This window comes from Lasioglossum baleicum, chromosome 8 (assembly GCF_051020765.1).
Source record: "Lasioglossum baleicum chromosome 8, iyLasBale1, whole genome shotgun sequence".
NCBI lineage: Eukaryota > Metazoa > Arthropoda > Insecta > Hymenoptera > Halictidae > Lasioglossum > Lasioglossum baleicum.
The window spans coordinates 14,358,692-14,384,388 of NC_134936.1; the positions used below are offsets into that span (position 1 = coordinate 14,358,692).

Sequence of the window (25,697 nt, forward strand, 5' to 3'; positions counted from 1 at the left end):
CTTGTACGGGGTGGTCGTATCAACAGAAAAATACACGGATCGATAGGACAGTTCTTTATTGACTATGTTTAGCGGTACGGTCGAAATATAGACTTCTAGAACGGATCAACAGTGGTCGGGAGCAACAGATAACGAGTGCAGATCACAAAGATTTTGTTACAATTATTTTGTCAGCCTCAGGCCGACCGCGTACATGTCCGTGATGTCGGTCAGCACCTTGTTCTTCCTCTGGTGAACATGCTTCTTCGGGACTACGCTACGATTCTTGTTCTTCCCTGTAGCAACTTCGTTTGCCTTGTTCGTCGACTGCAAAGACGGCAATGCTGGAACGTCCGACGGGTTGGCAGCCAGGGCGGCGCTTTTTTTGTACTTTTTGATAGCGTCTCGCACCACCGACTTGATCATCTAAACAATGAATAGCACATTTAAGACAAAGCTACCAAAAACCACGGAACCGTCCAAACCTTCTCTTGATTCCCTTTGGCAGGCTTGTCGCTCTTCGGTGTCAGCTTCATCGGCTGTTTCTGGAAGCCCATGATCTTCGAGATCAATGTTTGCCTGGCAGGGGACCCTTCGATCTTGTTATTCGTCGTTCCGGTGAACGCCCTCGACTTCCTTGGCGTCCGAGACGGTGCTCTCTGGCTGCTGCTAGTCTGCTCCATTATTCTTCCATTCTGTGTAAAGCAACGATCATGAGAATGTTCGAACAACTATCTTTTTCTTACGTTTACCTGAACCGCTACAACCGATTTCGTCTTAGCGTTAGGTCTGACACTCGTGGGAGCGCTTTTCACGGTCGACTCCTGCTTATCTACCAGTACGGTAGTCTTCAAAGGTTTCGGAACCGCGGTAGCTGGCAGTGCTTGTCTGAATTTAGGCGAGTCCACCTTGTAGTAGGCGTAGAACTCCTGATCCAGTTGGATCTCCAACTCCTCGATCAGATCGACGATCACTGGACCGATCTGCGTGTGCATCGTTGACTTCTTCTTCGTCAGACACGTCTGGGAATGCATGTGATCCATGTACCTGCTAGAACTTCGTCTCTATCTTAGTACCCACCATCGGTGACTTGGACGAGAGGCTGACTTTCGACTCCTGACTGCAGCAATTCGACTTCTTCTCGAACGACGTGATACGAGTACCCTGCAGAGACAACGCTGCGCCCAAGTATGGCTGACAACTGGGCATCCTTTGCCTGTAAGCCAGCTCGAATTCCCCCGTGTGCGCGTTCTTGTCCTCTCGGAAATCGATCACCACTGCGGAACCATAATTTTACCCGGGAAATCATACATTTACCAACGCAGTGGAGAAAGCAGAATGACTCGAGCACCTTTCACAGTGTCCTCCAAAACCTGCCTGCAAAGGCGAGTGGTCACTTTGCTCGAGTAGCTCATGTCCGGATGGCTGTTGATCTCGATCAGCCAGACGGAGAAGTCCTCCATGACCATGAAGTCCGCGCCGTAGAGCTCGAAGCTGTTTTTCCGGCGATCCATTGCTTCCTGACTGGCCAACAGAGATCCCACCAAACCCTGCTTCATCCCCGGGTATATCATCTCGTCCCACGCTTTGTCGTGTCCCTGGGACCTGTCGAAGTTTCGATGAATCGCTAACTCGAATTTGGAAACCTCGAACGATCGAAGGGGATCATACTTGAGGAACTCTTTGAAGGTGGTCGCGTCCCACATGTTGTCCGAGGGCAACGCAGGATCCCTGTCGCCGCAATTCGTGTACTTGCACTGGATCGCGTGATTGCACAGGTGGATCGATTCGTGGAAGTTCGTCAGGCAGAATTTCTGCGAGCAGAACCGCAGATAGCTCTCCCTGCAACGAAACATCGCGATAGTGCATACCGGGTAGATACGTCGACCGTGATCCCGGGTCATGAACGCGTCATCGGGACACAGTCGACGCGTTGCGTCGCGTCGGCCCGAGCATGTACACGAACTGGGTTAGAAGGATCAATTTCGTAAGGGAGGGAGGGGGGGGCGAGCTTGTAACCGGTAATTGACTGCGGGTGGCCGTGGCCATCCTAAATATAGGATAAAACTCGGGCATCTTCGTCGATTACGTACCGACCGTGAATATAGATTCGCGATAATTATGACGAATGCGAGTTCTGTACCAATTAAACGGCCTACGAATTTACGAGGCACGAAAGCAGCCGGTGCACCTTGCACGCGTCTGTACCGATAAGTCGGGATTTACTTGTATATCCAAAGAGTTAGGGGTTGAGCGCAGGTGACGATGAACCACTGCCTGATGTCGAACTTCGTGCTATGAATTAGCAATGGCCGTTCTGCGAAAACAGAGTTCCACCCATTAGCACGGTTTTATTCGAATCTATCGATCGGCAGGGTTTAAAATAGCGATTACCGATGTACTTCTGCACGACGTAGCGCGTGTCCGTTTTGTTCGAAGGGTTCATCTTGGCCATAACATCCTCCAGCTTGTTCAACAGCGTGATCCCTCGGCCCCGACTTTTGTTCCCCGGCTTCATGATCCACACGTTCATCACGCCGTCCATGTCCATCTGGGGACAGTACTTCCTCATCTTCTTCAAGATGTGTTTCGCCGCAAGGAAAAATTTCTGTTCGCATCGTTCGATGTTAATGCAACTCTTGGCGACTCGCTGGGTCTGCTAGAGACCGCTTACTTGAAATGGCACGCTGTTCCGTATGAAAAGCGATTGGCCGTGGACGATCTGATAGTACCAGCTGATAAACTGGTCCCACTGATGCGCCCACACCCTCTCCGTCTCCTGATCGATGTCCTCGTGGGACTGCGCGCTGATGTAATCGCTGCACCGCTTGATCGCGAACTCCAGGGCCTTTAATGGCACCGTGCCCGTCGGCGAACGAACCGCGTTCTCGCCTTCCGCGTTGATCTTGTCCACCAGCCATTTCAGCAGGCTCAGACAGGCCGTGAATCTACCAAACAATGCAACGTCATTCCTTTAAACTCGATTGCACTGTGAAATCAAAATCCAGCGGTCATAGAAATTTTGGGATTCCCGAATACATATTAAGGAATCTCGAGTATATTTGAGAAGACCCGCCCCAATTCTTTGCCTTTGAAGGATCGACGACGACTTCCTCCGATTTCCACGATAGCTAGGGTCAGCGAACCCCGGCGATCATCTAAGTTTCAAGATAGCGTGTATCGGTGCATTGCGAATATAAAGGAGACTGCTTTAAGAAGCGGAGTCTCGTTCTATCGATAAGCAAGGGAGATTGATCATCGCGATACGCGAAACAGGAGAAACGGGAGACAGGAACACGAGGTTTCCGCTGCTCACCGGAAATCCTCGATGAACGCGTGCATCTGGTCGCCCTGGCACAGGTTGTAGCAGCGGGGGAATAGGGTGTTGGCAACCCCGGCCTCGTAATACCAGTGCATCTGTCTGACGTTCGAGCACAGGCCGACCTAAGGCGATCGAGTCTCTTAGGAAGCATGTATTATTCTCGTCCGATGCGCTAACGTCGCGGGAACGGTGGGATTCGAGCTAGAACACCGTTCAGATACCTTCGACGTGAATCCTGCCCGGCAGTATCTGTTAAAGATGGTGGTCTTGTTGTCCTGGGACGGCCAACCGGGCCACTCCGATCCTGTGTTCCACAGAAAATCGACCGTGTGGTTGCTGAGCATCCTCGAGATCAGCTGCCGTTCGCTCTGATGGTCCTTCAAGTCGCCGATACCGGCCAGCATCACCACGGGACTCGAGTTCACGGTGAAATGATCGGCTGGAAAAGATCGATATTGTCGACGAGTCCGGATCTAGCGTTAGATCAAGCAACGATCTATACCGGTGGGGTTTTTTCGAAAGAATTTCTCGCACCAGCCCCTCTTCAGCAAGCACTCACGGATCACCCGAGCCCTCCCGTAGATCATGAACGTGTGGTGAGCGGCTATGGCATCCTTAACCATCTCCTTGATGCGCATGAAGCGCTCGTGAAGTGTCGGCGGCAGCTCTGTGGGGATCTGGACGGTCTCTGCACGAGAAATATGGAAATGAAAGCACAGAGAACATCGGAGAAGGAGATCAGAAGGCTACCTTCCCCTTTATCGCCAGTTGCATCGCCGGAATCGTTGACCACCCTCGGCTCTGGCTCGACAGGGTCCTCCTCTACGGCCTCCGTTTCATTCTTCTCCGCTTTCTCCGGGCTGGCCAGCTCCAGATTCGACGGCGCCTCATCGTTCGCATTCATGTAGTGCACTTGCGAGTACGCGACTCCTTCTGCGCTGATGCACTCGATCGGTCTCTAGGTTCGCTTCATTGCAACGCGCTTCGCCGGAGGAAGAACGGGCCCGAAGAGGTCGACGGCAGTTTATCCTGGATCAGCTTGTCAAATTTGGACAGGCTCGATGAAACGAGTTAGACAGAGGAAAACGTTAAAATAAAGTTTCTACGTCCGCGTCGATTCGAACGCATGGGCGGCAGGATTCCTTCCTGTACCTGTTGAGTTCTAGAACTTCCCTCTTCGCCATCCTTCTATCGCGACGACCGTCTTTATCAAATGATTACAGTGTCTCGAATGGAAATCGATCGACGCAAAAAATTGCTCTATGGCGCAATCGGAGGGAACGTCCCCCGGGTTGACAGGAATTTTTGTCTCCCTGGGGAGCAACGACGAACCGACGAGACGGTAGCAGAACACCGACTGAACGTCGTCGAGGACAGACACTGGGGTATGTGCACAGGATCTAGAATTCCGCAGGCGTGCGCCTTGAAAGCGTTTTAAAGCTCCCCAACTATTCGGCCGGTTTGGATAAGATCGCATAACCGCATCCCCGCGGACGTGCAATTAACGTCACATTACGAGATCCTTGATTCTTGCGATCACCCGACAACGCGAAACTCCTCGAAACTCGCGTTAAACTGCTTTCTGTTGTGGCGAACGATGATCGTTCGGTTCCGTGGATCCATAGGGAAAAATCATTTGGAATTCGATCGATAGCCGCGGTGTAATCCTGCGTCCAGCGGTCTCGTCAATTGAAAATTTCAAATGTCACGATATTAGCCATTATGCAACCAGTTTCCAAGAAGGGCAAAAACGGCCGGAAGGGGTGGTAGAGGGTTGGAGGAGCGTACCAGGCACCCCTGCGGAACTTCTCGAGCGCTGAATGCAGGCAAAGAAGGAAAAAGCGATCGCGTGGGTTTGCCTAACCGCTCCCGTTTCGCAAGCTATGACCCACTTATGCGAGCGCATCTTGGTTCGCGTGAAGGGCCAGACCAGACGAATTCGCTTCGACCTCCTATCGTTAATTATACGAGTTCGATTTCACGCTGATAATCTCGAAGGATCCACATACGTATGTGGGGCGCGGTACTATTTTGGAATTCGGTCGGACCACACGCGTACATTCCTTATCGGTTTCGAGCGGATAGTCGCGTGAGATAAAACCAATGTCGCATTATCTGCCAGCATTCCTTGTCCACCGCAGTTACAGGAACTTGTCCCTCCTGCTGGCCAAGGTTGGTCTGGCAACGCGCGCCGATCTATTTACATGTCTGCCCTATCTTAATTACTTACCATTAGATACAATTTGATGTATGGTGTGGGAAACCATAGAATTCAGCTGTAGGACTTCATTCGGAGCATACCCGGAACGCGGGTGGTGCAAACAGAGGGAGTTTCAGGGATGCTTGTGGGGATATGTCACTGAAATATTGAAAAGGATACGAAATATAGACAAGCTCCGAAAGAACGAACGATCCGTGGGACAAACATGTCACTGTCGGTGTCAAGATACGTTTGAAAGTAGCGAGAAGTGAAGTTATCGTTTATTTCTGCGTAACGATTAACTGGAATAAACACACTGGAGCACATTCTTCTATCTAGGTGCACGGTAGTGCACCAGCCAAGTTCTCGCACTACCTCCTTTTACACGAAACAACTTAGCCGTTTTTTAGAGGCTTATAACTCGGCACTGGAGGCCATTCGAATTATTTTGAAGATGCAAAATATGAAAGAATAGCTTATATCCAGAGTTGGGCAAAAATGTTATTTGAATAAAAATTTCGAATAAAGTAGGTTTTTCCAAGTGGGTTGTATCGAAAAATGTGTTCAACAATACCTGTAGATCTTCACATTCTGCGTCTCTTATGTCATACCACTTTTCCTCGTGAAACGAACGGTTTTCGAGAAAATTGAGGAAACGTTAATGTTAAATTCATTTTTCTGGAATATCTTCTAAACTGTTTATCGCATCGAAAAATGTGTTCAACAAAACCTGTAGATCTTCACATACCGCGTCTCAATAAGGCAATTACAGAATGAGTAATGTCAGCATTCTACTCTATTTAGGTAGAAAATGTGGAGCAAAGTCTGTGCGTGGAGCCACCGAGACCGACAAGTATCTCGTCGGTGGTGGAACTTTTAGCGATGTTGGTATTTCAGATCACTGTTAATTCCACGTTATCTCCACGCTCAACTGTTTACAGTTCCCAGTTCCCACTTGCCTATAGAGTGATTGGTCTACTTCTTTACCTCATGTGCTTACATCATAACTGCAAACTTACAGCAGATGGCAGGATAATCTTCGCAAGCGTTTAATGTCGGACAACGCAAAATCTTTTGCTCACGGTGTGCAAGCATTAATCTGGCACAGAAACATTAAATTTTGACGCACCACGCTTGGAAAGCTGACCGGCGATTTCACCTAAATTTTCTCACAGTCTAAAAGGTATAGAAATCGATGGATATATACTTTTCTCATATTATGTACTCACAGAATACCATAACCCACGTGAAGTGTATTCCACGCGTCAACCGTAACTTATTTCACATTTCATAACCGAAAGCTCATTTCGTTCTCGCTTTTATCGAACAATTCCTTATATAATTTTCTGCAACGATACATGTGTAATAATTGTATGAATTTCGAAAATTGTCCGTTTAAACATTTGGCGAAGTATTTGTAGGTTATGTTGCCAAGGGTCGGTGGCTGATAATCAAACAGAGAAGGGAATTCTACTATTTTATTTGTCTGTTATACATGCGTATTTTGAACATGATTTTTACCAACCCTTTCTGGGAAACGTGCGATATTTAATTCGTATGTGTCGCGTAAATCGAGAGGTGTCTTTTTTTTTAGAATGTCTGGTCGAGAGGGTGGCAAGAAAAAGCCTCTGAAGGCGCCTAAGAAGGAATCAAAGGACATGGACGACGACGACATTGCCTTTAAACAAAAGCAAAAGGAACAACAAAAAGCCCTCCAGGAAGCTGCGAAAAAGGCAAGTCAGAGAGGGCCTCTAGTCACAGGTGGCATAAAGAAATCTGGCAAAAAATGATCTATTCAAGACTGACAAGATCGTATTTTTCATGCGCACTGTGTTTTTTATCGACACATGATTTTTTATATTCATTCAAGTGTGGATCGGAACATCTGTCGACGCCGTTGCTACAAGATATGGTAAAACCTTTGTAAATAAAACGATCATGTATCAAATCACAGTAGTACACGCATTTAACAGACATTTACATTTCTCCGTTTCGATGCGACGACGTGACGATCGAAGACGAACGATCATCGCCGACGTGTTTCCTACGTATGTATGTACCGTAGTCGTTCGTGCGGCAATGTGATAGCAATAAAAAGATGTTGAAAATCTCCTGGAATAACGTGTTTTGTAGAAATTCGAAACGAGGCGTGATACATCTGCTGAACGACATAACCAGGCGACGGCCATATAATTGTTACAAGATTGGAGTTTTATGATTGCTTAAGACTTGTTCTCATTTAACCGTCAAATAATAAAACCGTTACATCAATTAACCTTGACGCGAAAATACTCTGCTCGATGATTTCGAACGTGTCTCGACGATGCAGTCTCTGAATTTCGATTGATGATGCTGTTGCGCAACGTTATCGATCAAAAGAGAAATACATATGCCGAAAAGATACGATAAACAACATTGCAAACAACATGCGTTTATCGATCGTTCTGCGTGCGAATTTCCGAAATCGGCCGCAAAACATATGTCCATTGACTAAACGTGAATTACAGCTGATTGCCATATGATCGACAGTGCCGGCAACCTTTCAGCAAGAAATCCCTGCGCGTCGATTCCTTCCACATCGGAGTACGGTCGATTCTCCAGGCCAGCGTAGGCGTTCTAAACTACTGATGCGACCGAATTCTTAATTAATTCAATCTCTACACAGTTTTAATTGCGATACGTGTCTTTAACTAGTGTCTAAGCATCGTAGACAATTCGTATCTGTCGTTCTCCTCTGTCCATACTTTTTACGGACTGCGGTGAATCGTATCATTGCGTTATCAGCGAAACTTCGACCATATCCCTTGATAAGAATCGAGCTGCGCCATCGGAAACGTAGATGTCGATGGCGTGGGTGTTTCGAACGAGGAAATTAGCGTTTTTTAGCTCGAGTTTGCTCGCAATTTTCTTCGGACGGTTCTGTGGAGGTCTTTGTGCAACATTGTAGAGAGGGAACTCGTAGTTTATTTTTCGATCGGAGGTTGGCAGTCATGTTGGCCCGCAGAGAGCTGTCACTGGCTGGGTCAGTTGGCAACAGACCTTCGAGGTGGTCGTGAGTGCTTGTGCTGTCGCAGTCTCGTGTCCGTCAAATTTCTCTCGACGGGATTTCGACGCGAAAAGGACAATTGGCAGAAGGGCTCCCAGGCGAATCGTGACAGAGCAGGGACGAGTCTAGGAGTGCGTCGATAGTTCGGAGAAAAGTATGGGGTTGGTCAGGATCATTTGACCCACGGGAACGACTCCAGGCTCGGTGGATCGTGCTACCTCGCTTGATACTACAAATCGGTGAGTCTTTCCAACGATTCCCCGTCTCATTTAATCGGTTGACAGCTTGTTCCTGTGCGTTTGACAAAAGAGGGACCAGAACGGAGTGTGGGCCCTTCTCTGTCTCTCTATCCTTGTCCGTCCAACAGCGTCCATGGTTTTATGTACCGTGGACGTGTGTGTTGTACGTGGAAGACGTACATACACAGCGACTCCCATAAAAACAGCGAGGTGCCAAACGAAAGCGTGTTTGGCTAACATAGGGCCAGGGTTCAGTGGCGTAGCGATCCGTAATGTTTCGGGTGCTGGCCCTTGGGCGAATGTATCCCGAGTGGAGCAAGTATCGCGAGTAGAAAGTCCATTGGAAAAATCGGTGACGAGGTCCGCGGACCTACTACGTACGGCCCTGCGAGCCACGGACTGTTTTCCCAAAGCGGAAAGTTCTTTCGGTAGGTTTTCACCTGCGGAAGGTCTCGCCTAAAGCTGGGCCCGAGAAAGGGGTCTCGGGAAGGCTGGTGCGCGTTCGTATCTAACCGACAAACGCGTTTCGCGTGTGGCCACAAAGGGACACCATGTTATTCACCTGCATCGCGGTACCATATTGCGTACCTTCGAAGCTTTTTCCAACGCTTCCACCACCCTCGGAGGGTAGAGCTTAACCACTGCGGAGATGATCGAGCGCGATTTCCTGGCCTGACATGTGTGTGGGCCAGCGCAGAGCGCTGCGCCTGTATAAACCTATATGCCTATCGCCGAGTAGGTGTACTCTGTCGCGAGAGAAGGACCGTCCGAGAGAGACAGCACTCTCGGTTTAATGCGTATATCTTGTCCCTCGCCACGCGTATACAGGGTGTCCCGGTATTGATGATACAATCGTGATATGAGGGTGATTCTAGAAAATAAGTGGAAAATATAAAATCAATCTCTCTCTCTTTCAGTAGACGCATTCTATTCGAGAAAATCGAGTTTGAAAATTCGGTAGATACGGGGGTAGCGAATATACGGATCGTCTGACATGTCCGATCATGATTTTCTAGAAAACAAAGCCTCAAATGAAGGACAATTTATTAAAATCATTTTCTCATGCAGAATCACCCCACGGTTGTACCATCGATAATGGGACACCCCGTATACCTCGGCCCCGGAGCTTCACGCTGGGATCTCGCCGTGAGGGAACCCTTTAAAGCCACTCTGCTCTTTAACGGGTCGCGTTATTTCAAATAATCCCCCACCCCGTAGAATTTAAACATCGCGCCCTAGTAGCGCAAGCTCAAAAAGGTGCACCTCGAATATCTCGTTCCCAAAAAGCTTTCCGCCGCTCCTCGTATTTCGAATTCGTGCTCCGAATGTAGCCGAAGTAGTTTAGTCCAGTTCCGGTGCTCTAAGGGATGACTTCACCCCCCAAGGATCGTTCTACCGTAAATCCTAATTCGGCAAGCTGATAGTTTACTGTATTAGTTATTCGCATCGAGTCTAATGAGGCAGTCAGTTTTGATCTCGAGGAAGTAGTCCCGAAAAGGCTAATTTCTGCACACCCTGTACACCGCAGCGAAAGAAGACAGGATCATTTATTCCAGGCCCCGAACACATTAGTTCGAGGTGCTTTAAGTTTCGTAATGATTACTTTACGCTGTTAAATCATCGTCTGCGTAGCTCGAGGCTAAGCGCGTCGCTTGGGATGTTATCTTCGTCACCTTTTTCTCGCACCTGACTCCGCGTTCCGTGAAATTCAAACGAATAATCCACCTTCGCTGGTCTAGAATCGATTCTCGGGTCGTTTTGTCGCCGACGGGTTGAGAGAAACAATCGCCGGGACAAGCCTATGACGCATTCAACTGCACGCGAACCGCTTGCATATAGGTACAATTTTTTTCAGTTACCATATCACCCTCTCTCTGCCCATTTCTCTTTTTTATTTAGCACCACGTTACTTCGCTGCTCCGATGCAATTTTTCATTTTATCGGCGGCTGGCTTGAGCGCCCGACGTTGTTCGAGAATTTGAGAGATCAATTATATTTAGTAGACTACAACTTCCGTCGCGGTCTGAATATTCGATTGCCATCGCTTTTGCATACACCGATTATTAGACTGCAAATCTTTATGCAGATTCGCAATTTTCATAGATTGTTCTCTAAGATCCGCGATAAGGGAGAAATTAGTTGGCGTTTCGTGAATAAACATCATTACGTAGTTCGTATTAACATAAACGTTCGCACATGCTGTATAAATGCATAGAGGTCCGCAATTATGGATTACTCCGCAACTAGCTCGGCGTCTTATTCCGCGGAAAATGATCCGACGTATACGATGACTTCCTGGTGTAATCTGTGTTCTCTTTTGCCTCCTCAAGGATGACTCTCTTGTTTCGCAGTTGCCCGATAAGGTGTGCATTGTTCAAAGCCATGTCCGCGCGAGTCTCGTACTTTTCGACAGCCTGTACAAACGATAGTCCTCGTGGACGGATGGTTTGGTTGTTGGTGGCACAATCGTGCCTCCGTTTCCTTACCAATCCTCGAGCGATATTGCGTCACAATCGCCGTGACGCATCCGCATCGCACGTGAAACATCGGGGGGCGAGTTAAAGAACCGCGTGTATCACACAAGAGAGAAGCTTGTACGCGGAACGTGCTCCCCAGGGTTATCTTTCGTCGCGACGCGGGTTAGTTTTTTACGAATCGATAGATGAGGTTCTCACACTCGTTCGTCTTCGTACGAGTTTTGGTGTTTTCCAGCGTCTTTGTACGGCGCGAACGCTCGTTGCGTCAGACTTCGAGCACGACCAAAGACACGTGCTGACACACGCAACGCTTCTGCGTCGAGAGCACCGTGAGCAATTACGAAAGAATATATCGCGAGCGCGGTGTGTTGTGCGCTCGCTCTCTAAACAACCGATCGATCGATTCATATGCCTTGCGAACGCGTGCGAGACCGTCGTCGAGCTCGTTCGATCAACGATTCGAGTGTGATTCCAGGTTTCTTTGATCTGTTTCAATTACATGGAACATCGAGGACAGCGTCGAGCTTGTACATATGAACTCGTTAATTCGCGTGACATATTCCGCGGGCCGAAACAGCGGTTTCCAGTCGTCGTTCTTCCGGTATTCTATTTCTATGTATATTTGTCGGTGGACGTTTTCGGCCTCGTCATCGCGCGCGTGCATATATCGCTGCTACCTTGTGCAACGATCAACCGATTTACACCTACACGGAACTGATCCCTTCGCGACTCCCCGTCCCCGGATTGACGGACGCGCTGCAAGAACTGGGTTTTTCGTCGTCCAGTGAACGGGCTTCTGCCGCAATTAATGGCAATCAGCTGCATCGCTTTCGCGATTGCACCAGGCCACCGCTTGCGTCACTGGCCGTAGATAAAAACGATTCTTTGCGACGCTTCTTCCACGTCGCCGAGAACGTTGGACGTTACAAAGAGCGTCGCTGTTTGTTGTCCTTTGAACACGGCCGTTTTTTTCCGAATGCCGGGAAGTCAATCGTAGTCGGTTATCGATCCAACGGCCGGATTAGAGAGAAATCAAAAGCGATCCTCGGGAATTAAGGAAAGCTATCGATCAACCAGATTACGTCGCGTTTTTTTTTGTTTTTTCCAATGAGAATCGCGCGGCCACAGAAAGTTCCCTCGGCTCCGATAAGCGTGACACCAGGGAAACTTTCTCGATGATAAAGCGAATAAGGCTCGGCGAAATTGATCGAACGCTTCGGCAAGGATTCATCGGTATTACGTAAACACGATCACGCGCGGGCGCGCGAGCGCGCGGCAAAGTCGTCGAGGAATTATCGTCGATCTTTTTGAATCTCATTTGAACCGCGTCGCGAATCAACGCGGACGTTATTAGCGGTACGCAATGCGGTAACAGTGAAAACGCGGAACCCGCTCGCACGCAACTAGATTTCCGAGGAAAATCGTTGCGGTGACTCGATCACGGAACGGTCCCTGAAATCGCGCGGACCCGAAAAAGGCCCGTTCGATAAACGTCAGCCGACGACACCGCCACAAGGTCCACGCGTTCTTCAAGACCGAGGACAATCACGTTCGACTGCCGTGTTCCGTGTTTCGAAACCGATTGCACAGGAAGCGCTCGTTACGAATTACATAAGTAAACCGCGGCTCCGCGAGTTGAACTGGTGCGTTCCGCTCGAAATTCACGCCATTGAAACCCGGACGTCTCTTCTGACTGCATCGAGGTTTTTAAAAAACAAACGTGACGGGGAGAATGAGTAACCCTGAATTAGAAAGTCTTCCTGATCGTAGCTATTCGAAATTCCGGCTGTAAGATAAACGTCCATGCTTCTCGTTTTTCTCGTGGATTGTTCGACGACTCTGTACTTTCGAAGGGAGGGCCCTTCGGCGGAGGCGACTCGTAAAAGTTGTCGAAACGCGTGCAGCCTAGCCGCGAGATAAGCCAAGAGCCGGTCGTGTAAACGAGCTGACCCACATCGGCGAAGAACCGTTCGTACGAGCAGGATGTGTACAGTGTACATGCACCGCGGCGCTGCTTGCCGCTTGCGCGCGCTCTGAAAGCCCGTGCGTTCCGTCACGACAGAATGTATAAATTGAAAAAGCTGTTCGGCCGACCTTCCGTCGGCTTCCGGGGGATTTAGGCTCGATTAGCTTTGACGTTGCATACTATACATACATAGAATATCTCTGCTCTTTCGAACGGAACAGATCGGGAGAGCTCGGCTGAACCCGTGAACTTTAACCGATCGGAGGACGACCTCGCCGGGAACCTTTGCGCCGATACTCGTGCCCGTGATCGTGTCCGTGCGTGCAGTTTCGCTCCCCCGAGGGGTAATGGAGTAATAACTAACGACAGTGTCCCACGGACCCTGTCTCGCGTTTACGATCTGAAAACTGGTACGCCGATGAATCACCGGCCTAATCGCAAAGTTTCCTCGCATGGCTCCACTTTCACGAGCGCAACTAGCACATCCTTCGTGTTTGTGCACGAGTTACGACGCCTCCGGCTCGCTCGGGCTACAGGAACCCGAGCGTTGCAACGGTACACCATAGTTTTTCGTCCGAGCGTCCCGTAAAAATTGCGCCGCAGCTGTCTTGCTCCGCGGACCGAGCAAAACGTCTCCATTGGACGAGCTCGAGACGATCTAAGCGTGCGGGATCGTCCACGATCGATCCTACACGCAGGTTAAATCGCTTAGTACTTTTCGATCGCGCCGCTCGGTCGCATTAAAAACGAATGTAGTCGCACGCGACTGGAAATGGCATCTAGTACGACCACAATCCGACACGGGCCACTTTCGACCGGACATATCAATTTGAAGGAATAAAACGCCGTCTAGTAAATGGCATGAGTCTGTTGATCGTGAAATATCGATTGGCGTGATCCACGAGTGGCCGATTCCAGAGCGGCAGTGCCACCGTTTCGCGTGGTTCGAGAAGTGGCTCGAACGAGTTATAGCTGTTACGGGCCGGAATAATTGTTAATGGTTGGCCATGGTGGAAGGGAGCCGCGGCGAACCGGAATCGATGCGACTCGCATGGAGAGAATACATACTGTGCCTGAGCAGAGTTTCGCAACTAATCGCTTCACGCTGCACCGCTGTCGTTGACAAGGCATAATACCGCGATGCCTTATGTAAGCTCGATACACGCGAGATAGAAGATAGGTGGTGGTGCACGTGTTATCTGAGAGACGAGACCGTTTACCGCAGCCTTGTTCGGGGACGTTGCAGCCCGTGCAGCTGCATTGCACCTCGGCCATCTAACGACACCACATGCGAGCCGACGCGCGGCTTCCTTTGGTATTTATAGGAACTCGTAGCCAAGGTTGACTCTAGATCCTCGCGCGAGCGGATCCGCTTCTTCCTGCTACGATTTCGAGAGAAACTCGGGCGCTTGGCTCGGCGTTCGATTCAATTGGGAAACACCGTGCGCGTTTATTGGGTCGGGCTCACATCTGTGCGGCAACGCGCTGCAAACAGCGGCCAAATGACGTCCGCCCGAATATCGCAGCGTCTTTGTTGCTTCCTCGAAAAACTACGCAGCGAAACTGTAGCTTCCTGCCCCGAGGTTGCATTTATCTCTCGATTATTGGAACGCGCCATCCCGTAACTATCGGTCTCGTTCGCTTTCACCGCGATTCGTTTCGCTAATTATCGTTTAATCGCGGCCTCGTGAAAGTCCTGATAAAACGCGAACGGTAATTGGCAGTACGTTTTCAATATGATTGCTCCACCGTCGAAAATCTTTTCGGAGCTTGCCAACCTTAGAAAGCGGAAGAATTATGGCACTCGTTCAGAACGTGCTTCGTGCCTATGCACCGTGTCTAGGTGCACTTGTACGGGTACAACGAATTTCAACATTGTTTTTGAAACAGCTCTTTTGAATTCGAACCGATTCGACCCGGTCGATGCGTGATTTATTTCAAGAAACAACCGAGCAATACATATACTCGCGGGTCACCGCCTGGGAACCGCGCGAGCGTCACCTTGAATTTTCTCGAGTGCGCATCCAAAACAGAGCCGGGTTCAACGCCCGGAGTTTTCGGATACGGCGCCCCCACATTGTTTTGGTATAGCGCGAGCAGAGAAGGAGGGAGAGAGAGCGCGCGCGGTCGTGTCGGTCGTCCCATAAATGATCGGAACACAAAAGTCGGCCTCGGTTTATTATTCGACGCTGCTGAAAGTCGTGGAGGTTTCTTCGACGGACGTGGGGTCGACGTCGTGCACCGCCGTCGACGCTGGGTCGTTGACGTTGGAAAAAAATTCCACGGTCCGTTTCGTGGTATATTTCCTACGCTGCCGAATCGAGGAGAAAGTGAAACGCATGCTCAGCACACAAGCATCCACTCGTCGGCAAACTGTAATTAATAAATGGTATCTCATGACTTTCACGCGATAGATGACTGCTTATCCGCACTCGTCTGCTTTTGACCGAGTTAGCTCATTACCCGCAACATTATAGTTTCAGCTATCGAGCCATCGCTGTGTTCCCTAACGCAACCACCGCGAGCTAGTCGCCGGGAAATTTTCACGAACTCGTGAATGGAGTTTTACGAACAAGCGGTAAATGAAACTCATATTTGAAAACTGTAATTACGCTGTTAACTTTCGCCCGGATTCCAACTCGCGGCATATTATAAGCTTGTAGTGTATCGAGCCTGTGTCGCGGATCTTGGCGCGGGGACGTGCGATAAATATCCGGTAAATCAATTAGAAATCGAACAACGGTCGAAACGCAACGGCGCAGCTAATGATCCACGCGCTTGTGTATGCAGTTGCATGTGCAACCGCGGGATCGCAGTGGTGTTGGTTGCATAATATGCAGGTAACCTAGATCTGCACCCACTGCTTGCCACCCACCGGCCTCATTACCCCTTTGAGGATCTCTCTCGCCCTCTCTCTTTCTCCACGTTCCCTCCACCTGTCCCCGAGCCAGCCACTCCAGAGAAGCTTTGTCTCGCGTCAAGACGCTCTCCGCGATGTTTCGCGACGCGGCCTAAACCCGCGGCAAGTATCGGGTTCACTGGACAGGGATGCATTTTTGTCGGAAATCGTGCCAGGAAACCGCGGTCTCGTCGCAGTCTCCCGGTGCACGTCGTCGGCGATCGATCTACCCTCGCTCGGTCCCCGTCTAATTGGATCGCTGGGACGACGAGCTTTTAATTATCGGGGGTTTCGCGGTTTTCGCTCGCTCGCGAACGCGAGCGAAGGGAAAGGGTTTGCGCAGAACCCGGCCCAGTAAATGCACGCGCGGCGGTAATAACTCGAACACGAGGAAAGAAGGTGAAGTGGTCGCCACGGTGCGGAAACAAAAAGATCCTCGTCGAGCCCTTTTTCACCCTCCGGCGAATTGACGTCACTCCCTTCGGTCGTCGGGAGGTTCGTCAACGTGGAAGGCGCATTGTGCGATGCGCGGGCACGACACACATCGCGCGACGACGTTGCAGGCCTATCATTTATTCGCGAGGTGGCGCAAGCCGACTCGGAACGGCGCAATTATTCATCGTCCAGACGCTCGCCGCCACGTGGGATCCTCGTATGAAAATGAGGAATTTTCTCGAGAGAGATCGAGGCCACGCGAAACACTCGGTCGCTCGGTTTCCCTCGGTTTCAGCCGTTCGATCGTCTCCGGAGATCTTAAATAATCCAACGAGGTTTATCCGATCGAGGAGCCCTACAACTCGATCGGACGCGCGTAAATTGAAATCGCTTAGGCACGCGCGCTTACAAGCCAGCAAGTCCGACGAAATAGTTGTCGAGACTGTTCAGAGGTGGAAATCTGCGAGCAGCACGCTACAAGTCTGCCCGACGACACCGGTCTTAATGCCGATCGTAAAGCGGATAATGATAGTTGTCGAGTCATTTAAATTCACCCTGACACCGGTGATATTCAAACCGAAAAAGTGCATTCACGAGGATGGCTGCTCGCGCGCGCGCCAAAGCCGGAGCGGATGTAGCGAGAAGAACCCAAAACGACGCCTCTGTATCTCGTTCGGGGCCGTCTCACGTTTCGATATTGCAGTCTGCTCTTAAAGCGTTGATTATCATCGTGAAACTGGATAGTTACTGCCTCCGCGTGTATTAGAGTCACGAAACAGGTACGAGAGCCGTTTCTGTCTTTACGATCCTCCGATAGTTCGAGCGCAATTTTTTGTCGCCGCTTCAACGTATTCCCCGGTATGCTTTTCGCCAGCTCCGAAAAGTAGACCGGACCGGGGAACAACAAAGCACGCTGAAAATTCTACCTCGCGGATGGAAAATTGCGAAAAGGGGTGTCTAAATGGAGTCGTGCCTCGCCAACCGTGCAGAAGCCAGAAACGTCCGCTCTCCGAGGGTTGGAGGAAGAGACGGCGGCTCGTAGTTTCTCGACTAGATAGGTCCATTTGGGTCGTGGCACCTGAAACCTGTCCGCGTGTCGAGAGAGCGTCACGGCTAGCCGGGATAGATTCGTCCGCAAACCGTGCACCCCTTGTTACTTCGGCCAGCCGACCCAGTTTCAAGCTCGCGCTTCGGAAAAGTGGAACGCGTCGGGTCAATCTCGAGGAGACTCTCGATTTTTCGCGGGGGGGACCGTCCCGCATCGCGTCACGGTCCACGTGTATCGTATACGGCCGTCGTCGTCGGTCAAGCGAGAAAACCAGAAGCAAGACACCCGTGGCTCTTCCATCGTCGCCGCGCCGCGTCCCGCGTCCCTACGCTGCTGCGAAACATCGCGCGAGCCTACCGGAAGCGCGGGTTTATTTCTGGCCGGCGTTGGAAGCGTTCTTTTGGCAGTCCGATCGCGGATAGAACCACAAAGGTACGCGCGGCTCGATGTATTTCTAGCGAGTTAACGCTGCCTGCTAATTGCACGCCGGACCTTGGGGACACGATCGATCCCGATTTAATCGACCCCATCTTCCATCCCGCGGGGCCATCGTTTCTCGGGATTTCTCTCCCGACGCGTTTCCGTCCTCGGAGACCTTGCCGCTTTGATTTTCGTTCGGGGACTTTCCACGGATCCTGACGGCAGTCTTAATTTATCGCCTCGACGGTCGCCAATCTTCCTGCACGCGACATCGGCGTCGTACAAACGGTCGCGTTAAGCTCCTCCAACCTAGCAGGCTATCTACAACCCCTGTCACACGATTTTCTCCGCGTTGGTGCTTGGATATCGGTAACGAGATTTCTGAACAAATGTTTACAGAATTTGGAGACAAATTAGTAAAATAACACGGTGCAAACTCAGTCTTCGACTTCAGAAATGTTACAATTTCAGCAGGTAACATTGTAACCGACCCTCTTAAGACATTATACGTAAATTTCGGGCAACGCAACGCCAGGTTGCCTCTCGGGAAATCCCAAGTCTATTTAGTCCCAATCACCCTCTCCCAAGACCGCACTGACAATAAGACCCTGTCATAAATCCGTAGAAGGCAAGTAGTCGTCCCGACACTAACCCTTTACCCTGCGAGAACGTGCGAAAGCTAACAGGCAAGTGGTTAACCAGTATTGTCCCCGTAATTCGTTGGGCCAGGGTCTCGGGTGCTCTTCCCCAGAAAACGCGTCTCGCAACAGTGGAGCGAGAAAGGTGCGGTTTCGCGAGTTAGCAACAGCCGGTCGGAGCCGCGGTATCGGTGCACCGTGCCACGCAGCGACACGTGTGCGCACCGTTGCACCCGTGCACCGAAGCGCATTATGCAATCGGTCGGCCGCCGATTTTACGCGCAATTCGCATGCTCGGCCAGTGTGGTGTTCGCGCGAGGACACACCACGCGGAAGTCGCGGCCGAACGGCATCGCCAGACGATAGGTCTGCGGAGATCGGTGCCCACGTGATAGCCGTTCTCTCGTTACACTCGTTACCTCGATCTCCGAAGTCGCACACTGTTTCCCCAATCCAGAAATCCACTTTCGATCGAGGCAGTTTGCAATTTGCAAATCAAATCGCCCGTCACCTTCCTTTGTACCAACGTCACTTCATTCTACGTAGATACCCGGCTTCAGGGTAAAGAAACTCGTGATTTCATCATTGACTCATCCTCGACGTCTGTCCTTGCCCCATCATATTCGAACCTTTACCTGGCAACGTCATTTTCCAAATTCTGACCTTGTCATTCTAGCCCTTACAATTCCTAAACCCTCACCATTCAAGTTAGAACTTATATACAACCCATTTCCCCTCAACAGACTTTCTATTCTCCCAAGTACATACACATTTCATTCGACTAACTTACATTCATTCTGCTAACTTACAATATATTGTCAACATGTTTTCGACTCTTTCTTGTAAATCAAATACTAATTAACGGAATACAACAGCGTTCTATAACGCGTTTCGCTCTTGGAACATCGTACGCAGTAGTCTCAAGTTCAAGGCGATTGTCACCGACGCGACGTCCATAGAGTCTCAGGGTCTCGGGCTACTGCGATTACCGATTCTTTTTCTTGTTGTAACTGGACGCGCTAGAGCTCGGACGTTTCCGCGCCGGAGGAGTACATGAGATCTCGTCTTGATGTAAAATCTCATTTTTTCTCTCTCTATCCCAGTTTCAGACCGCGGCTCTTCCGCGAAGGATATTAGCAAGGCTTCTCTAAGTCTAGGACTGGCTAGATGCTCGAGGTTCCCGCGGGTCCGCCATTTCCCCGCGGATTACATTGTACGATTCAAGAGCCGTGGAAAATAGGTGACAACTTGTAGCGTACGAAATTCACCGCGGCTCCCATTCAGCGAAACTGGTTTTTCGCCTAGGCTACATGCGAACAGTGTCCGGTCTCGTTAACAAGAGGTGCCGTTTGTCTCTGACTCAAGATCTCCGGTGCTCGGTAATGGCTGACGAGTACCTACTTAGACGGTCCCGTAATCCGCAGCACCTGGCTTACATCGAGTGAAAGGACACGGTCGGGAAAGGATTTCTCGATCGACAATCGTCGTGATTCGGGTTCGTGTCTCGGCGGCTCGACCGAGTGGCCGTGCAACAGATTTTCAAACAGGATACCTGGCCTTGTCCGCGCCGCCGGTCAGGTCCGGTCCGGTTCGGTTTGCTCGCTCGGTCAACAATGTTGCTGACGGCAGCCGCGATTTTCGCCGTTCGTTTTTCGTGCTTGCGAATAGCGTAAGGTTTCGCAAGGATCGAATGACGCGAGCACAGCTCTGCGGTTAATCCTCCCTGTTCGACGGTAACTCAAGATTTCCATAAAATCGTAGAACGGGCGGACGATTTTGCAACTCGTCGCACCTGCCAACTCCTGCTTCCGTATTTACATACGTCTAAAACTGGATTCTGGGTTGCCGAATGAAAGTTTATTCTGACGAAGACCGATGAATTAAGAACCGTCTGTTCATGGGTCTGAGGGGAGAATGGATGACGTGGAGGAAAAAGGCGAAAGGCCAATTGTCTGGATGAGTCACGTGGAAGGAGGCTGAGGGTTGTTTTGGTGACTAATTTGTTTTGTACCTGTAACTAACCAGGCTTGGTTAAGACTAGTCAGATTGGGCTGATATCTGCGAAAGTCTCGCGTGGGACACGCCTGATAACTGTACGCGGTTCCTCGAGCATCCGACCAGAGTGAAAGGACACGCGGACAGAAACGTCACGAGCGTGCCGCAATATCGTGACGATTGCCGTTGGCACGATACCAGCTGGAATGTCGAGCTTATAAAGCGGCTTTTGGTAAGCGTTCGTCGTAGCAGCTGCGCCGATGGAGGTGGCAGCAGTAGCAGCAGCTTCGATCGGGGCAACCTCGCGCGACAGTTTCAAGGGCTCCGCGGTCTCCGGAACGCACAAGGCGAAAACCCGCCGATGTTCTGCGTCGTCGCGGGCTGCCCGGTTGCTAGGTGAAAGTACAGCTCGTCCTAGAGATAGATAGTTCGACCGATGACGATAAGATAAAAGTCCCTTCGAAACGGTGACCTCGTTCCAAAAAGGCTTTCGCGGAGGCGGCAGAGGACGCGCGTCCGATCGATAAGACCCTGATCGTGCGACCATTTTTAACGCGGTAGTCGTTAATTACCGATAATGCCTGACAGTGCTAGATACGAGGGCAGATAGGCCACCGAAAGAAAAGTCGTGCGTACCCTCGTGCTCATTTTTGCGCGAGACTCGATTTATCGGAGCTATCCAAGCGAGAGCGACGACGGGACGCGACGCTTTTTCTTTTGAACGCTCTCCCTACGTGTTCCCGATGAAGTGTTTTTAATAGAAAGGCTGCCGGGTATTGTACCTTCTTCCGAAAATAATCGACCGGTCAAAGGGTTATTCGGCTGGCTTTGTTCCCTTGCGGGGATGCAGCGCGATTCGAGGGAGCCATATGGCGCGAGATACGCGAGCCATTTTCGTTCCAACCTGGAAATAGACTTTCGATATTTCGCACGTGCGCTCGCCACTCCGCACCGCTGCAGCTCAGCGTCTGCTGCTAGCTCGACGGCAGCGCGCTTGCGCGGACAGTCGATCAGCTGTTCGACGCCATCTTTCGCTCCCAGCTGAGGGCTCGACGCTACGCTCAGCTGACCTCGCCGCTGATACGAGCCCCCAGCACCGAAAGGAGCGTACCTAGCCGGGCCCCGGCGGGTTTCATCCTCTCCACCGCTCCGACAATTTCCATCGTTGTTGGTTCGTCAAGTTATTGTGTCTTACAATTTGGATAACGGTTTTCTTGCCTCACTCAATTTCCTTTCACGATAAATCATTTACCTCTCCGTCCGACAGCGGTTAGGACCGACGATGGCAAAGTTATTGTGGTTCCGAGAAACGTAAACACCCGAGGATCAGTTTATCGAATATGGAGCTCTTCCTCCATGGACAGGCAGTAAAAAGAAACAAAAGCATCGGCAATCTTTTCAAATCTACCTTCACGGCTATCCGTCCGCCCAGGTACCTAGCCGACAGCAATTTTATTGCAATCGGGGGCTCCATTTCGGCGAGGGACAGCTAAGTACGTACCGTTTTAAAACGATTCAACGTTCCACTCGGATACCTGTGGAAACGCCTGTCCCTGGCCCGACACTGTTTAACCTGAGCATTGAATAGGCGTCGGGCCTATCCCGGGCAAGGGAAAAGGATGCGGAGAGCCGATGCGATGTGGCTCTCTGGCAAGTCGATAAGCACACGCGTGCACGCGGACCTACTACCCGATCGATGAACATTAGCCTTGACACGATATCCGGAGGACCGCTCTTTCACCTCGACTCTTTTATTCGAAGCCAGCGGTCGCTTTTCCCAGTCGCCTACGTACTCCGTGCATCTTCGAGCACACGCGGATGCCCTGGAAAATCTCCTTGTCGGAGAGTCCCTGTTCGATCTACTTTTATACAATGATAGCGCGCGGGTCTATAATGATACACTGTTATGAAATAACATCACGGTTGCTTCACTGTGTTCAAGATGGAAACAATTAAACTTGTAGGCTTCTTCGTGCACTACGTGCGTAGAAAGAGTATATTTTATAGTTAATATTAGCACACTGTCGACGGGACACGCGAATCGACGTTTATTTTGGAGTCATTTCCCTGTTAGCAGGACACGAAGATTTCTAGTTCTTCGAGATAACTGTGTCAGCAAGGTTTCCGATATCAGGAGCTGTTGGCAAGGAAAATCGTGACGAATTCACGTCGGTCGGGAACTGGTACCCTTTCGGTCGGACAGGAGAGGGAAGCAGGGCCTGGAAAAGCAATGAAACGGTCGCCACGGTGATTGTAAGTGGCCGCGTTATGTAAACGGGAATCCGGTACGAGCGGAAGCTTGAGGTCTCCGGGTATCTACTCTCACTGGCTGGAATTGCGTCATCGGTTTGGTCAGCCGATTTTTCACGAGTTGGATTTCAGGAGGAAGAAGGTGTGTGCTGGTGTCGCGTGGAAAACCACCGTGCTCGCGTCGCCTTGTTACGACACACTTTGAAAAATTCTGCGTGATCGTGACGGGAAACTTTCTGACGGTTTATCTTGATCTTATCGTTCGACCCGGAATCGCGTCGATCGATCGTCTCTTATATTTTTGCGCGTCGAAGTTGGCGTAGGCCCTCTCTATCTCTCTCTCTCTCGCTCTCTCTGTGTTTCTGTGGTCGTTTTATTGCGACGCGCCTCGACGAGCAACGCGGAGAACCTCGTGCTCCTTTCCGAGGCTCGTCGAAGGCATGTTCCGATTCGAGTGGCACGAGCCGTGCGAGCCTCCGGTGTCCACCGTGTTTCTGGAAATAGAAATAGATACGTGCCGGTGGATGTGTGGATACACTCGAATCGCTGGTTTAGACGCCTCGCCTCGGGTTCGGACGCTCGGTTTTTCCTTTCCCGACCGCTCGGCACACCGCGCCGATATCGCGGAGCCTCGAGCGTAACACGATACCAGCTTCGTAAATTCTGTAACGCGGACCTGCTTTCCCCTTCGACCGTCACGTGACCCGAGAAACTCATTATTTCTTCAGCGAACCAGGATCGGTTGCGCGGACCCTAGTCGTTCCGCGTCATTTTTCGTTTCTGTGCGATCCCCCGCGAACCCTAATCGATGTTCGAAATCGAAGATCGGTTTGGGGTCACCGGTAACTTCGAATCGAACCGAACGGGGTTTACTTGTTCGGTCGAGATTTCACTCGCCGCTGTTTAATATACATGACTCGTGTGTGCAACAGCTGCACACGCGAACCTCTCTAACGCTTCTGGAAATAGAAAGTCATTCGCAAGGTGGATGCTAAACTATTGTGCCATTAGCCGGCCGCGGTGTACCGCGGGCTTCTCAATTTTTCAACGGGTAACATTTCGCGGATGAGATTGTCGCGTTGCACAACGATCCGCTCCGGGAGATTGTATAATTTTCAACGCGGTCTCGACCGTGTTACCGATCGCCTGCCATTTCGCGCAATAAAACCGTCCGTCCGACCTTTGCCGGTGCACGAATTCAGCAATTTGCCTTTTGTCGCCGATCGTTGAGCGATCGTTCCCGGTGCGCGCTCGATGCCGATTCCTCCTTCCTCCGGTTTAATCACGTGCAATTGCGCAAACGGCGATTTCCCTGCGGAGGCGGAATATAATATCGTAATGGACGACACGCAGTCGGCGGAGCTCGATGTTTTTCGATCGTTTGATACCCGGGCTCATGGTCTCGAAGCCCACACGGCGCCCGTATGCACAATGTGGGCCATAAACCGCGTAATGAGAGAGCCATTAAGCATTTGATCGCGTTGTCGGTGGGAAAATGTCGTCCGACGTGAAAACTTTTCCTACCTAGTCGCGGCGACGAACGAATTACGGCGGAGCCTTTCGTCAACAACGATTATCGTCGCGCGCTAACCCCGGACGCGATCTTCAGACGAAAAACTGCGGCGATAATAGCTTTTTAAATGCCAGACCATCGAGGAAACGAAAACAGACGATTATCTCGACGAGGGCGTTTCTTATCTAGTAATCGCGAGGCGATTCTCTATTACTTAATCGATAGCGATTATCGTTCGGACCGGCCGCTATCTACTGCGAGAATATTTTTGTAGATCACGGGAACCGGCGCAGATTAATTCGCTTCCCGCTCGTCCTTAATGTTCATCGTCTACGTCGGATAATCGCTCGTAAAAGGAAGCGGCTCGGCGTTCTTCGAGCAGGATAATAACGATTTTTGTCCGCCCTTTAATTGGCCGACTCGCATCCGCCTCTCGACGGCCTCCTGGCGAGCGCCGTGACCAAAGGGCGATCGTTGTTTGCCCAGCGACAAGAAGCGAATTGGTGTAATTAAGTTACTCTCGTCCTAGCCGAAAATGGAGCGGAATTAAATTCACCGCGATAACGGGTGGCTCGGGCGAACCGCTGCAACCGGAAGACCTCCACGTTGCTTTCCTGAAAAGCTGAGAAACTGTAAATGTTCGATAATTGCACGGTCGGGATGCAATTACGAGCGACGTGCTTGACGTAAACAAATAAAATGAAACGCTATCGAAAGACACGCGAACGGCGACTCGTCTTCCCTCCGAAGTGAATTTATTTTCGTGTCGCGTCCAGAGCACGGACCCGTGCACCCGTTGCACGCCAGGAGAAGAAACAAGGTGCATTTCTCGGCTGGTGCAGCGGGTCCTAGGTATCCTGAACGGTTAGTACGGTTGGGCTTTCGGGCCGGGTTCGCAATCAATGGGAACGGTCGGTCCTCGTTGACAAGAGTCCATCGTTGCTCGGTCCATTATTCCCCGGCAAAAGGGGCCACGTTTTCGTAACGAAACAGAGTTTCTCCCGTGTCCGTGTCGCGCGAGGCAACGGTAAGACCCCCACGGCCCATTGTTTCGGCGAATGCGTGAAAGGAGAGCGAGTCCTTCGATGCCGGGGCGCAATTACGAAATTGCGTCGAATTGAATCGTCGCTCTATTATACACGACGAGAGCAATCCATTTCGCGTTCGAGTGCCGTGGAATTGTCCGCGGACCACGCGCGCTCGCGCGGCCTGTAATTTCTTCGGTTCCCGGGAATTTCCTTTCTTTCGCTCCCCGCCGTCGCATTCCCGT

At 50.7% G+C, this 25,697-nt stretch overlaps 3 protein-coding genes across 7 annotated transcripts in view; 2 read left to right on the forward strand and 1 right to left on the reverse strand.

Annotated features, from left to right (window-relative positions):
* Positions 1 to 28: 28 nt before the first annotated feature.
* On the reverse strand, positions 29 to 6,058 carry LOC143211265 (tubulin glycylase 3A-like). 3 transcript variants are annotated; one of them, XM_076428762.1, is made up of 13 exons: positions 5,532 to 6,058; positions 4,052 to 4,339; positions 3,804 to 3,989; positions 3,523 to 3,740; positions 3,296 to 3,423; positions 2,654 to 2,927; positions 2,374 to 2,587; positions 2,206 to 2,296; positions 1,331 to 1,821; positions 1,060 to 1,256; positions 732 to 1,001; positions 465 to 674; positions 30 to 405 (listed from the first exon to the last, which is right to left on the reverse strand). In XM_076428762.1, exons 2-13 carry the CDS (start codon positions 4,203 to 4,205, stop codon positions 163 to 165), a joined length of 2,676 nt encoding a protein of 891 aa, XP_076284877.1. In that variant the 5' UTR covers positions 4,206 to 4,339; positions 5,532 to 6,058; the 3' UTR covers positions 30 to 162. The 3 variants fall into 3 exon arrangements, with proteins under 3 accessions (XP_076284879.1, XP_076284877.1, XP_076284878.1); XM_076428763.1 differs by lacking the exon at positions 5,532 to 6,058 and having other exon boundaries at positions 31 to 405; positions 1,331 to 1,584; positions 1,651 to 1,821; positions 4,052 to 5,311; XM_076428764.1 differs by lacking the exons at positions 3,804 to 3,989; positions 4,052 to 4,339; positions 5,532 to 6,058 and having other exon boundaries at positions 29 to 405; positions 3,296 to 3,440; positions 3,523 to 3,614.
* Positions 6,059 to 6,523: 465 nt separating this feature from the next.
* LOC143211300 (translation machinery-associated protein 7 homolog) lies at positions 6,524 to 7,449 on the forward strand. Its single transcript, XM_076428821.1, has 2 exons — positions 6,524 to 6,684; positions 7,096 to 7,449. Exon 2 carries the CDS (start codon positions 7,097 to 7,099, stop codon positions 7,289 to 7,291), a length of 195 nt encoding a protein of 64 aa, XP_076284936.1. The 5' UTR covers positions 6,524 to 6,684; position 7,096; the 3' UTR covers positions 7,292 to 7,449.
* A 1,056-nt stretch (positions 7,450 to 8,505) lies between these two features.
* Positions 8,506 to 25,697, forward strand: part of Atos (atos homolog atossa) — a 33,928-nt gene continuing 16,736 nt past the window's right edge. The window contains exon 1 of one of the 3 annotated variants that reach the window (XM_076428748.1): positions 8,506 to 8,786. The gene's annotated coding sequence lies outside the window, so the exon portion shown is untranslated. The remainder of the gene's footprint in view (positions 8,787 to 25,697) is intronic. The other 2 variants (XM_076428746.1, XM_076428747.1) reach the window with 2 other exon arrangements.